The 13,889-nt window shown below is 46.9% G+C and overlaps 1 protein-coding gene across 1 annotated transcript in view; it reads right to left on the minus strand.

The window, feature by feature from the left end:
* The window catches only part of LOC139366823 (SCO-spondin), a 77,838-nt gene that overhangs the window by 61,519 nt on the left and 2,430 nt on the right, over positions 1-13,889 (minus strand). The window contains exons 8-27 of the mRNA XM_071104517.1: positions 13,783-13,868; positions 13,537-13,662; positions 13,200-13,356; positions 12,750-12,990; positions 12,345-12,486; positions 11,387-11,513; positions 11,053-11,225; positions 10,614-10,832; positions 10,229-10,394; positions 9,751-9,997; positions 8,238-8,445; positions 7,900-7,994; positions 7,274-7,530; positions 6,686-6,820; positions 3,021-3,223; positions 2,716-2,843; positions 2,337-2,446; positions 1,931-2,080; positions 1,575-1,668; positions 829-1,232 (exon numbers count right to left, since the gene is read on the minus strand). Coding sequence (XP_070960618.1) covers positions 829-1,232; positions 1,575-1,668; positions 1,931-2,080; positions 2,337-2,446; positions 2,716-2,843; positions 3,021-3,223; positions 6,686-6,820; positions 7,274-7,530; positions 7,900-7,994; positions 8,238-8,445; positions 9,751-9,997; positions 10,229-10,394; positions 10,614-10,832; positions 11,053-11,225; positions 11,387-11,513; positions 12,345-12,486; positions 12,750-12,990; positions 13,200-13,356; positions 13,537-13,662; positions 13,783-13,868 — 3,468 coding nt within the window. The remainder of the gene's footprint in view (positions 1-828; positions 1,233-1,574; positions 1,669-1,930; positions 2,081-2,336; positions 2,447-2,715; positions 2,844-3,020; positions 3,224-6,685; positions 6,821-7,273; positions 7,531-7,899; positions 7,995-8,237; positions 8,446-9,750; positions 9,998-10,228; positions 10,395-10,613; positions 10,833-11,052; positions 11,226-11,386; positions 11,514-12,344; positions 12,487-12,749; positions 12,991-13,199; positions 13,357-13,536; positions 13,663-13,782; positions 13,869-13,889) is intronic.

Here is a 13,889-nt window from a genome sequence, read left to right on the forward strand (position 1 = left end):
GTGTCCTTTGACAGCTCTTTGGTCTTGGCCATAGTGGAGTTTGGAGTGTGACTGTTTGAGGTTGTGGACAGGTGTCTTTTATACCGATAACAAGTTCAAACAGGTGCCATTAATACAGGTAACGAGTTGAGGACAGAGAAGCCTCTTAAAGAAGAAGTTACAGGTCTGTGAGAGCCAGATATCTTGCTTGTTTGTAGGTGACCAAATACTTATTTTCCACCATAATTTGCAAATAAATTCATTAAAAATCCTACAATGTAATTTTCTGGATTTTTTTCTCATTTTGTCTGTCATAGTTGAAGTGTACCTATGATGAAAATTACAGGCTTCTCTCATCTTTTTAAGTGGGAGAACTGGCACAATTGGTGGCTGACTAAATACTGTTTTGCCCCACTGTAGCTGTGCAGCGACGCTCCCCATCCAACCTGACAGAACAAGAGGATTTGCAGAAAAGAATGGGAGAAATTCCCCCAAATACAGGTGTGCCAAGCTTGTAGCATCATACCTAAGAAGACTCAAGGCTGTTATTGCTACCGAAGGTGTTTCAACAAAGTACTGAGTAAAGGGTCAGAATACTTATTTCCCCATTTTTATTTTTTACAAAAAACAGTTTTTTTCTTTGTCATTATGGTGAATTGTGTGGAGATTGATGACGTAACGTAACAAAATTTAGAAAAAGTCAAGGGGTCTCAATACTTTCCGAATGCACTGTACACACCTAGGCTTGTTAATACTAATATGACATTTGACAATAATAGACACCTACACACATCGAGTACAAAAACACTTATGGACACTAGACAGACATACATTTTCAATCACACCCACCTTGCTCATCAGACCCGTCAGCGAACCCACAGTCCAGGCGTCCGTCACACACGCGGCTGGCAGGCAGGCAGCGCCCGCTGGCACACTGGAACTCCCCCAGCGGGCACAGGGGCACAGGGGTGGCAGGCCCACAGAACTCCTCGTCTGATTGGTCGGCACAGTCCGGATGCCCGTCACAGCGCAACGCCAGGTCCACACAGGGCCCGCTGGCACAGCGGTATTGCCCCGGGGCACAGGTTGATGGGCACAGCTCGTCAGAGCCGTCACCGCAGTCGTCCTCGTTGTCACACACCCATAGGGAGGGGACGCAGCGTCCCCCCGTGCACAGGAACTCTGACTCCTGACAGGGGGAGGGAGGTGGGCACGGGGAGCCCTCACATTGCCATAAGCCCTCAGTACATGAGCTGGAAGACCGCAGACATACAGAATACATCAAACCCGTAAAAACACCTTCCAGGTACACATAAACACACAGCGCAAATCCTAACAGGACTTACTATCGAAGTTAGTATCCTTTCTATTCATTCACCCAGCCACAGAACCTACCACAAAACCTATTCACACAACTAATAAAATGTTCCTCTCAGGTGTGTAAAATTACAAAATCAGTCTAGCTGAACTGAGAGACATGTGTTAGTGTGTATCAGTTTCGACACCCCAAATGAAAAGCCCACATGTCAAATTGGCCTCACACGACACGGGTGATGGTTTATGAGTTGAGCCGATAGGCGAGGGGACAGACTGACCAGTTCTGGCAATGCTGGGTGATGCTGGCCCCGGGTGGGAAAACAGAGGCTGCCCACTCACACGGACAGAGTGCGGGCGCCACGCAGCCTTCACCTGTAGGTGGAGACAGAGTCAGGGCAAGGATATGATATGATAAAACAGGGAGTTTCTGGGGCGTGCAGGGTTTTGTTCCAGCCCAGCACTGACACATCGCATCTAATCAACAACCCGAATGGAGGTCCATGATAAGTTGAACCAGGTGTCTTAATGCTGGGGTAGAATAAAAGCCTGCACATTCCCAGGCGCTCTCCAGGACCGGTGTGAATGATGACAGACGGGAAGGAACTGGATTGAGATGTAGCCCTTGCTGTCTTACTGTGGTGGAGAGTGCCCGCGGGGCAGAAGCAGCCCTCCACACAGGAGAAGGCTCCACACTGGGAGTCAGGGCTCTGGGCTTCACTGGGACAGGTGGGAGAACAAGCCGGCCCACAGGCCTCATAAACCAGACCATTCTCACACTGCAGGGCTACACAGAGGAGGGGGAGGAGGGTGGATTGAGGGAGGGAGGAATGGAAAGAGTTCATCTGCATTTTGTCACGCAGGGTGTAAACATGTGTAAAAAGGTCTATCCAAGGTCTACCCAATTCAAATGAATGTTGCTCAATCAGTGTCAATGTCCAATCCGTGTGTGTGTGTGTGTGTGTGCGCGTGTGTGTGTGTGTGTGTGTGTGTGTGTGTGTGTGTGTGTATGTGCGTGCGCGTGCAAGAGAAGCTGTACACACGACAGAGTTCCTGGGACCGCCAGGGGATGTAGACACCACGCCGGTTACACTCCTCAGCGTAGGCAGCGATGGCTGTACACAGACACTCACAGTCCCCCCCAGAGTCACATCTAACACACCCAGAGTACAGGGATTAACACATTGTGCTTCATAAAGAGTCATTAGTAGATTAAAAACCTGTATTAGAATAGGATACTGGTGTTCTAAACTTGACCTAAATATGTAATAACCTCTCTTACCTCTATTTAACCTGTTCTGCTATCAATTTTTGTTTTAGGACTTCTGACCCTTTAGGACTGATGCGTTGTTAGATTTGTGGAAGCTTTGCAATCCTTAATAGCACCTCTCCAGTCCTGTGATTTAAAGGTTAGCCACTCACCCACAAGCATCAAAGACACACCAGTCATAGTACTGCTGGTAGGGCACCTCAGGGTGGCACAGAGAAAATAGGTCCTGGGTGATGACAGCACACCTTTTTCTCCCCCACGTCACCCTGTGAGGGTTAATCTGGAACAGGGGACAAAGATTAAGGTGTATGTGTGTGTGTGTGTATATGTATGTGTATGTGTATGTGTATGTGTATGTGTATGTGTATGTGTGAGTGTGTGTGTCACTCACTGTGCCACTCTGTGTGTGTGTGTGTGTGTGTGTGTGTGTGTGTGTGTGTGTGTGTGTGCCACTCACAGTGCATGGGTCTCGAAGGTCCTGGTCTTGAACATCTGGGCAGGAGGGGCTGACCTTCCAGGAGTTGCCAAACAGCTCGGCTGTAGACTCCACGCTACCCTGACGCGTGGTGAAGTCATTCTCTGTGTCCCCGTCAAAGTTCCCACACAGGCCCCCCACTCGCCCTCTCAGATGAGCCGCGAGACGCACATATACACGCATGCCTAGAGGAGTGGAGAAGAATGGTCAGGACTTCAGACTGATAACTATGTTTGCTTTGTCAATAATCGCAGTCAACAATCACAGTCAATAATCACTTTCTATGATCACAGTCAATGGTCACCGTCAATGGTCACCGTCAATGGTCACAGTCAATGATAACAGTCAATGGTCACCGTCAATGATCACAGTCAATGGTCACCGTCAATGGTCACCGTCAATGATCACAGTCAATGGTCACCGTCAATGGTCACTGTCAATGGTCACAGTTAATGATCACAGTCAATGATCACAGTCAATGGTCACCGTCAATGGTCACCGTCAATAGTCACATTCAATGGTCACAGTCAATGATCACAGGCAATGATCACAGGCAATGGGCACAGTCAATCAAATCAAATGTTATTTGTCACAAGCGCCGAATACAACAGGTGTACACCTTACAGTGAAATGCTTACTTACAATACCAAAACCAACAATGCAGTTTTAAGAAAAATAAGATAAGATAGATAAGCAGATAAGTAAATATAAGTAGATAAGTAAATAGATAAGTAAAATAACTGTAGCGAGGCTATACAGGGTCAATGTGCGGGGGCACCGGTTAGTCGAGGTAATTGAGATAATATGTACATGTAGGTAGAGTTAAAATGACTATGCATAGATAATAAACAGAGAGTAGCAGGGCGGGGGGGGGTGCAGGGCAATGCAAATAGTCTGGGTAGCCATTTAATTAGCTCTTCAGGAGTCTTATGGCTTGGGGGTAGAAGCTGTTTAGAAGCCTCTCGAACCTACACTTGGCGCTCCTGTACCGCTTGCCTTGCGGTAGCAGAGAGAACAGTATGACTAGGGTGGCTGGAGTCTTTGACAATTTTTAGGGCCTTCCTCTGACACCGCTTGGTATAGAGGTCCTGGATGGCAGGAAGCTTGGCCCCAGTGATGTAATGGGCCGTACCCACTACCCTCTGTTGTGCCTTGCGGTCGGATGCTGAGCAGTTGCCATACTAGGCAGCGATGCAACCAGCGATGCTCTCAATGGTGCAGCTGTATGACATTTTGAGGAACTGAGGACCCATGACAAATCTTTTCAGTCTCCTGAGGGGGAATAGGCTTTGTCGTGCCCTATTTTTTTCACCTTTATTTAACTTCTTCGATATAGGGGGCGCTCTTTTAATTTTTGGATGAAAAACGTTCCCGTTTTAAACAAGATATTTTGTCACGAAAAGATGCTCGACTATGCATATAATTGACAGATTTGGAAAGAAAACACTCTGACGTTTCCAAAACTGCAAATATATTGTCTGTGAGTGCCACAGAACTGATGTTACAGGCGAAACCCAGATAAAAATCCAATCAGGAAGTGCCGCATTTTTTTAAACCGCCTCATTCCAATGACTCCTTATATGGCTGTGAAGGAGCTAGGAGTCAGCTTACGTTTTCCACGTTTTCCCCAAGGTGTCTACAGCATTGTGACGTATTTGTAGGCATATCATTGGAAGATTGACCATAAGAGACTACATCTACCAGGTGGTCGCTTGGTGTTCTCCGTTGCAATTATTGCGTAATCTCCAGCTGCAGTATTTTTCCGTTTGCTTCTGATGAGAAGCCAACTGCCACCACTGATAGATTATCGAATAGATATGTGAAAAACACCTTGAGGATTGATTCTAAACAACGTTTGCCATGTTTCTGTCGATATTATGGAGCTAATTTGGAAAAAAGTTTGGGGTTGTAAGTGACTGCATTTTCCGGTCTTTTTCTTAGCCAAACGTGATTAACAAAACGGAGCGATTTCGTCTACACAAATCATCTTTTTGGAAAAAATGAACATTTGCTATCTAACTAAGAGTCTCGTCATTGAAAACATCCGAAGTTCTTCAAAGGTAAATTATTTTATTGGAATGCTTTTCTTGTTTTTGTGAAAATGTTGCCTGCTGAATGCTAGGCTTAATGCTATGCTAGGCTATCAATACTCTTACACAAATGCTTGTGTAAGCATTTGGTTGAAAAGCATATTTTGAAAATCTGAGATTTTTTTTTTGTTGTTAACAAAAGGCTAAGCTTGTGTTTGAATATATTTATTTCATTTCATTTGCGATTTTCATGAATAGGAAACGTTGCGTTATGGTAATGAGCTTGAGGCTATGATTACGCTCCCGGATACGGGATTGCTCGTCGCTAGAGGTTAACCAGATAAGCTAGTTGAGAACAAGTTCCCATTTACTGCAACCTGGCCAAGACAACAACACATGGAATAAACAAGCGGGGGGAATGGGAGCTGAATGAGTCAGAGGTCTGCCAGAGTGGCATGAGCTGATCACGTGCGCTCACATGAGAGTGACCTGCGTTCCATCGCATTTCTACAGACAAAGGAATTCTCCGGTTGAAACATTATTGAAGATTTATGATAAAAACATCCTAAAGATTGATTCTATACTTTGTTTGACATGTTTCTACGAACTGTAATATGACTTTTCGTCTGAACCTTCGCCTGGACTTGCCCGCGTGTGGTGAGTTTGGATTGTGTACTAAACGCGCAAACAAAAAGGAGGTATTTGGACATAAATGATGGACTTTATCGAACAAATCAAACATTTATTGTGGAACTGGGATTCCTGTGAGTGCATTCTGATGTAGATCATTAAAGCTAAGTGAATATTTATAATGCTATTTCTGACTTCTGTTGACTCCACAACATGGCGGATATCTGTATGGCTTGTTTTGTTGTCTGAGCGCTGTTCTCAGATTATTGCATGGTAAAGCTTTTTTGAAATCTGATACAGCGGTTGCATTAAGGAGAAGTGGATCTAAAATTCCATGCATAACACTTGTATCTTTTAGCAATGTTTTTTATGACTATTCCTGTAAATTCATGTGGCTCTCTGCAAAATCACTGGATGTTTTGGAACTGCTGAACATAACGCACCAATGTACACTGAGATTTTTGGGTATAAATATGAACTTTATCGAACAAAACATACATGTATTGTGTAACATGAAGTCCTATGAGTGTCATCTGATAAAGATCATCAAAGGTTAGTGATTCATTTTATCTCTATTTCTGCTTTTTGTGACTCCTCTCTTTGGCTGGAAATAAGGCAGAGCTTTAAAGGAGGAGGTGTACTTGTTCTCCATGAACTTTAGAGCGTCCCAAAAGTTTTTGGAGTTAGAGCTACAGGATGCAAATTTCTGTTTGAAAAAGCTAGCCTTTGCTTTCCTGACTGACTGTGTGTATTGGTTCCTTACTTCCCTGAACAGTTGCATATCTTCACAACTGTCTAGGTGTGTTTGGACAATGATAGTTTGTTGGTGATGTAGACACCAAGGAACTTGAAGCTCTCAACATGCTCCACTAATGATCACCAGTGCGTGTGTGTGTCTGTGTGTGTTTGTATTTATGTGTGTGTGTGTTTGTATGTGTGTGTGTGTGTGTGTGTGTGTGGGGTTGTGTGTGTCTTGGTATTCCCTACCTCCGTCCCAGAGCAGAGTGACCCCCAGGCGGGAGGAGAGGGACACAAAAAGACCCACTCTCTCCAGAGTCAGACCGCTGCCAGAGTACGACTTCGGGAGAGTCACAGGCATGCTATTCACTGTCACGGCTTTACCTGTCACACACAGGGACATAATGGTGAACTTCTTTAGTCTGTATTGTTTTCATCCTGATATGTTTATAGCTAACATCACGAGGAGTGACTTTATAACATGCAACATTGTATTTATATCTCTCACATACCATCCATCCACCCTCCAAACTCCACCCCCTTCCTCTCGTCACAACTCCCTCCTTCTACCCTCCCCCTCTATCCCTCATCCCTCCCTCTCATCCCAACTCCTTCCGTCTACCCCTCCCCCGCCCATCCTCCCTCCCTCTCTCCCTACCTCTACCTCACCTATCGTCCCTGCTCCCTCCCTCTACCCCTACCCCCTTCCACCCCCTCCCCCTCTCTTCTCCCACTTCCATTCTGTCCTTCTCCCTCCCTCCCCCTCTCCCCCTCTCCCTCTCCCTCCCTTCCTCTCCCTCCCTCCCTCTCTCTCCATACCCTCCCTCCCTCCCTTACCTCTTAGCAGGTGGATGGCGGTGTTGCCCACACTGAGGCTGACTGACTTGGTGCAGGTGACCCCCGTGCTGCCACAGGGCACGTTCTCCGCCGTCACACTGAACAGACCGCCGACTTCCTGCGCCAGCACATACTCACAGTCGCCCAGAAAGGAGAAGCAGCGTCCGTCGAACGTCACATAGTGAGGGTCACCCGTTGCCACGCAGGTCCCCGCACATAGGGAGTGGCCGCAGTGCCAGCGGCGCTCCTTGCATATGCTGTAGGGAAAGACCAAATCCCAGGCAATGAGGAGTTAAAGACACTGATGTGCATTTTGTTTTAAAGCATTTAAAATATTGATACCATCTAATTCCATAGCGCCAATGTATTCTAATCATTTTTGGATCGAAGCCTGCAGATTTCTCCTAATGCATATAGTTTAATAGCTTCATCAGAACAGACATCATGGAAATGGACTTCAGACCTCTTCGGCACAGTATATAGCCAACTGACAAACGTAGAATTTGGGTTGAACTATTCCTTTAAGATCCACTGTATTGCCATTCAGAGTTCAGTGTTCTTTATGGTTATAAAGTGAACTGTTTATTGCCTCCATGTGTTAAACACATGTTAACCTAGGTGCTTACCATGTGTTGCAGTCTTTGGTGATTGTGTCATTGTTGTAGTACAGTCGACCATTATGGTGACACGGACACTGCTCTGGGAGGACACAGTGATTACCCTGGGGTGGCAGGAAAATATATAGGGGAACGGAAATAATGCAGACAATTACATTGATAGAAGCCACAATCTATCTACAATATTAAAGCTGATTGTCTATAGCTGAGGGGTGACACATTTTAATGCTTCGTTTGTGTCTGGAGTTATTCACTGTAATCTTTAATTGCTGAGACATTTCTACTTCATTCTCTATGTGCTGAGATGGGAGGAACAAACATCCAGGTAGGAGGAGGGAGGGGCCCACCAGCAGGACGGTCCCCTGGGGGCAGACACAGCCTGCCCGTGGCTCTTGGCAGGGGGAGGTTGGGGGTCCAGGGGATGCCTGTCCCGGTGCGTCCAGACTGGAGCAGGTGAGTAGACAGGAGCGGGGAGAGAAGACCAAAGAGCCTGGACACTGGGCTACCTCTGGACACACCTCCTTTGTGCAGTTCCATACCCCACGCTCACACACACTACAATGAGGGGAGGAAAGTAGATGGGAGAGAGATAAAGACAGAAAAATAAGTGTGTGTGTGGGGGGGGCGGCACTAGCTTGTGCAACACCACGCTCAAGGTATATGTGCACAAGTCAATATATTAATTATCTAAGCCAATCCTAAAGCTGAATTCAAACTCCACATTACCACACTATATTCAAACAGGTAATTAAAATGTCAGTTAGAGCTAAGTCATGGGTGGAAATTCAATGACTGCTGTTCAGGGCTACATAACCAGTACGCACCAGCCCGTTGACTCTTGCTGTTATGTGGCAAAGAGATGCAATGAAATCAACCTATCCTGATGTAGCAGAGAGCAGACCATAGGGTGATTTCATCAGAGCTCTTACACCACTGAGATTGGATGAGGGACGAACAAACGGATAACACATTGGAAGTCTACCCAGTTACATATCACAGTACCATATCATGCCACTGCTTGCAAAAAAAACTTCACATACATGGAGACATATATCTAGGTTTAAAAAGATGTATTCACTATTTATTAATGAATGCAGGTTTATAAATGGACCCCAATGGTAAAGTGTCACCAGGAAGTGAATAATTTGCCCAATGAATGCACTACTGCGATAAACAATGGCCCATAACTAATTTGAGCTTGAACAACCACACAGTTGACACAATGTTTGCTTTCATCCGATTTTTAGCGACAAACCTAATTCTACAATGTCTACAGCGTCTACAAATTGCAATGGTTACATTGGTAGACAAAGTATTTCTGTATCTGCCTTAGGCCTATCTGCGCTGAGATCAAAGATAACTTCTGCTGACTCATGCCCACCTTCCATTTATGAGAGCTGTTCACCAGCTTCAGACGATAAAGACCTTCACATGCTGTGCCGCCTTCACAAGCCGTGTCGGTCACAAAGAGACACAGCATTTATGGCAGAGATTGTAAAAATCGACCGGGTTACTAAGTTAATTATTATGCCATTCTGTATCTAATTTTCCTTCTCTCTGCTTTTTCTTTCTTTCCGTCTCTCTCTCTTTCTTTCTCTCTCTTTCCATCTGTAAGGTTAGAATGATAGGGATATTGCTTGGGTCTGTATCTAGTGTGTGAAGAATGATTGGGCAGACACCAGGTCAGCCAAGTCACCCTGTGTCTCAAAAGAAAGTGTTGCAATGCAACATCTTCAGTAGAGAAAAAAAAGTAGACAATGAAACATACTAAAAAGCCCAGGATCATTGTTGGGTTGAGTGAGGAAATGATAAACCAGGGCATTCAACAAGTCATTTGACTCTTGACCCCTAGGCACGAACCAGGTGTTGCAGTTGTTATGGACGGTACTACCAGGCTGGTACAGCTTGTTTCCCCGCATGCATGGGCACATGGAGACGGGCACACACTGGCCCTTGTCATCCTGTGCCAGGCCTGCAGGGCACTGGCAGCCTGGCACGCAGCTCTGGTTGCTCTGCTCACAGCTCCAGCCCTGCCGGAGGTCAGTACAGGAACCACCGCATGGCCGACCACACTCCTGGTACACCTGTCCCCCTGAACACTGCACCGCTGGGGGGAGTGGAAGAGTATTGGAAAACGTGTTGGAAAACGTGTTGGAAAACGTACTGGAAAACGTATTGGAAAACGTGTTTTCATATTTGATCGGAGTGTTTAACTACTCATTTTCAGAACCTTTGACATTACACAGATTGTGCCCCCAATATTCCTGACGATAGTCAAACCTCCTACTGACATTGGAACATTGTGTAGCGTATTAGGTATATAAACACTGGCTGTTACGGCAGAAGGTGTGGTTGCGCCAGCTGACAGGCACGCCCTCCTGGGCACAGTGGCGGGAGTAGGCGGTGAGGACAGTACACTGGCAGGGCCTCTGGGGGCCACAGCCACACACCTCAGTCAGACACAGACGCAGGTAGGGCTCCCTCTCCACCACGTCATGACAAGCCTCCAGAGACCAGAGAGAGAGAGATGGAGAAATACACTCATTGTTGGAACGATCTTTACATTTAAACACTGTCAAAATTGACCATTTTACTTGGAAGACAAGACAGTGCTTTTGTATTGAGCAACGCACGCACGCACGCACGCACACACACACACACACACACACACACACACACACACACACACACACACACACACACACACACACACACACACACACCTGGAACACAGGGCTGTGTATGACAGAGCAGACACTCTCTGCGTACTGTCTCCTCTGGCTGTAGGAGCCACAGGGGTCCGGCGGGGCATCCTGGGGGGGAAGACAGTCCCCTGTGGTGAACTTAGCAGCGAAGGAGGAGACAGTGTTCTCTACGTCCCCCTCGGGAGTGGTGAAGTCATCATGCTGATTCCAGGTCAATGTACCACACAACCCTCGGATCTGGAGGAAAACACACATCAATTCAATACCACCACAGAGGATGCATTTACACAGGCAGCCCAATTCTGAACTTTTGACAATAATTGGTCTTTTGAACCAGTCAGATCTTTTGACAATAATTGAGCAACAGATCAGAATTGGGCTGCCTGTGTAAACACAACCATAGTGTCAGGACCTTGGTTTGGTAAAGAATTAAGTTTGGAGCAAGGTAGAGTTTTACCTTGTGAGCAAAGCCAGGCTGCAAGGTGATGAGGGCCAGGGGCCCGTCCAGATGCCACAGGAGCTGTGCACCGAACGTCTGGACCACCAGGAAGGAGGATGAGGACCTCCGCACCACTAAGTCCCCAGTCACCACTGGCAGCGCCTCCCTTTGGCCATTCAGTGTCACTGCACCTGGAACAGGACAACAATGCACCACATCTTTTGTTTTCCTGCATAGAGGGATCTGCCCCAGCCAGTTCAAACTGATTGGTTGATTGAGTGATTGACTGGTTAAAAACACGTTACAGACAAAACCAATGCAATGGCAATAAACAGAAGTAATGTCCGCCCACCTGTGTCGGTGATGGTCACTGTGGTACGTAGAGCGGTGACAGACATCTCTCTCAGACAGCCCTGTCCGCCACCCAGCACACACTCTCCACCTCGAATGCTCACTACCAGTTTCCTGTCCACAAAGTCCTGCATACACACAACAACTGTTTTCCCTCTAATAAACAGACTTAGACACACTAGCAAAGACACATAGATATGTCTTAGTGATCTACAAATTGCAGGAAGAAAAACTTAAGATGTCTCCAATTAACTCACAGCTAATCAAAAGCCTGACTTTTCACGAGAGCCATCGGGGTTTGATTACTGACAGATTCTGAAGGAGCAATATGTAATAAAACAATGGAAAAATGTCAGATGATGTCTAGCGTGACACTTTCTACAGGAAATGTGCCTTTAACTTCGCATAATACACAAATCCCCATAGAAATCTGTCAGTTTATGTCAGCTTAGATATTTGTTTTTGCATTGGTTGTGCCTCAATCCATCGCATCCGCCTATGTAACACTTCGCATCCGCCTATGTAACACTTCCGCATCCGCCTATGTAACACTTCCGCATCCGCCTATGTAACACTTCCGCATCCGCCTATGTAACACTTCCGCATCCGCCTATGAAAAGTGACAGAGCTAGAGCGAGAGTCTGTAGAGTCAGAACGGTTTGGCCTACAAACATTTGTCATCTCTATGGAAAGATAAGACTCTCAACTCGTCTGAAGTCGGTACAACCGATCTGCCAACTTCTGTCTGTAACGCCCAAACCGTTTGGGCTACATACCAATATGACTCCTCTGTGTAAAGGTTTCACTCTCACGAACATGTACATGTCGGTTGTTTCTTTAAACAATTCCATATAGCTTACTAGCACCCCCTCCCCCACCCCTCCCCCGGCTTAGACTCTTATGGGTTAACTTTCAGTTATATCCCGTTACCATAGAGACGGTTCCTGATGGCATCTTACCTCTATGGCAGTGAAGCCACAGTCCCCTCCCTGCAGAGAGTACCTCTTCTTGTCGAAGGTAGACACCTGCAGACCACCCATCAGGCTGCACTGGGCAGCACACCTCTCCCCTGAACACTGCCAGGCACCTGCTCGACACACACTAAGATGGGGGACACAGAGAGAGAGAATGCGTTTTAGAGGGAGCAAGTACGAGTGGTAGGGGTTGTCAGAGAGGGGTGAGAGAGAGACAATGAGAGAGAGAAAAGAAAGGTATGAAGGGGGTGATAGGGAGGGATGGGTCGGAAGAGAGGACATTAAAAAACAACATATTAATGAGGACCCCTTTAAGCTTTTAAGAATAACATTGGCTGCCCACATTTTCAGGACACCTCCATTAATGGACATGTAATTCCAGCCACTCACCATGTGTTGCACCTCTGTTGGATGGTGTTTCCTGACTGGTAGGTGTGTCTGCGGTGGAAACAGGGGCAGTCGTCCCTCCTCAGGCAGAGCCCCTGGTGCAGGTAGAGCCCAAAGGGGCACTCACACCCCCCTACACACTCCTCCCTGCACTGGCCCGAGGCAGGAGGCTGAGGGGAAGAGCAGCTAGGGGGGCAGGAGGACACGCAGTCGGAAAACACCTGCCCCCGCGGACACACACGCCCTGGGGGAGAGAGAGAGAGAGCGAGAGAGAGAGAGAGAGAGAGAGAGAGAGAGAGAGAGAGAGAGAGAGAGAGAGAGAGAGAGAGAGAGAGAGAGAGAGAGAGAGAGAGAGAGAGAGAGAGAGAGAAAGACAGTTCATCCCTAACAGAGAATGGGTATTTCCTGGTACTTTCCAATACTGGAGGTCTGCAGGGGGCTGTGGGGCCTTACCACACAGTCCTGAGCTCCTCCAGCTGATGATGACGTGTTGTTGGGCACATTCGCGGGCATAGCTGGCCAGAGTATCACACGTGGCGTCCTCTCTTTCTCTGGTCCCCAGGCTGCAGTGCAGGTACAGACATGTGTCAACGTAGGCCGCTGGGTCCACCTGACCAGAAAGGCAAAGTCATGGGTTTCACAGCAGGATTATTGGTTACCATTGTTATACCATTGCTGAAATATTATATTATATTGTTGGAAATCTGATTGTGTAATATGGAAAGTGAGTTGTATGTGTTTGTGTGTGTGCATGTTGACACAAAGCATGACTTGTGTTGGAGTTCCTCACCCTGTGGTGACACTGTGTAAAGGGGCTCTCCAGCAACCGGTGACACACTGACTCTGCCTCCCTGCGCAGAGCAGAGTCCCCTGTGACATCACAGCTGTGGCCTAGCTCTGCTGCGTCGTTGCAACCCTGAGAAACATGGAGGGTGGGAGAACTAAATTACCCAGAATTGCCTGAAACAGTCAAAGCTCAAGTCTTTCTGAAGGCTCTACTGTATATATTTAGCCTAGTTTTCAGATGGTACTATGCCTCAGTCTGATGGTCAGGCACTCGCCACGAATTCCCAAAACTGGCAGCGTACTCCGATACACTCCCAGTCATTGTGGTGAAGTCGTCTATGAGGACACGGGAAAGAT

The sequence above is a fragment of the Oncorhynchus clarkii genome, chromosome 15, assembly GCF_045791955.1.
Source record: "Oncorhynchus clarkii lewisi isolate Uvic-CL-2024 chromosome 15, UVic_Ocla_1.0, whole genome shotgun sequence".
NCBI lineage: Eukaryota > Metazoa > Chordata > Actinopteri > Salmoniformes > Salmonidae > Oncorhynchus > Oncorhynchus clarkii.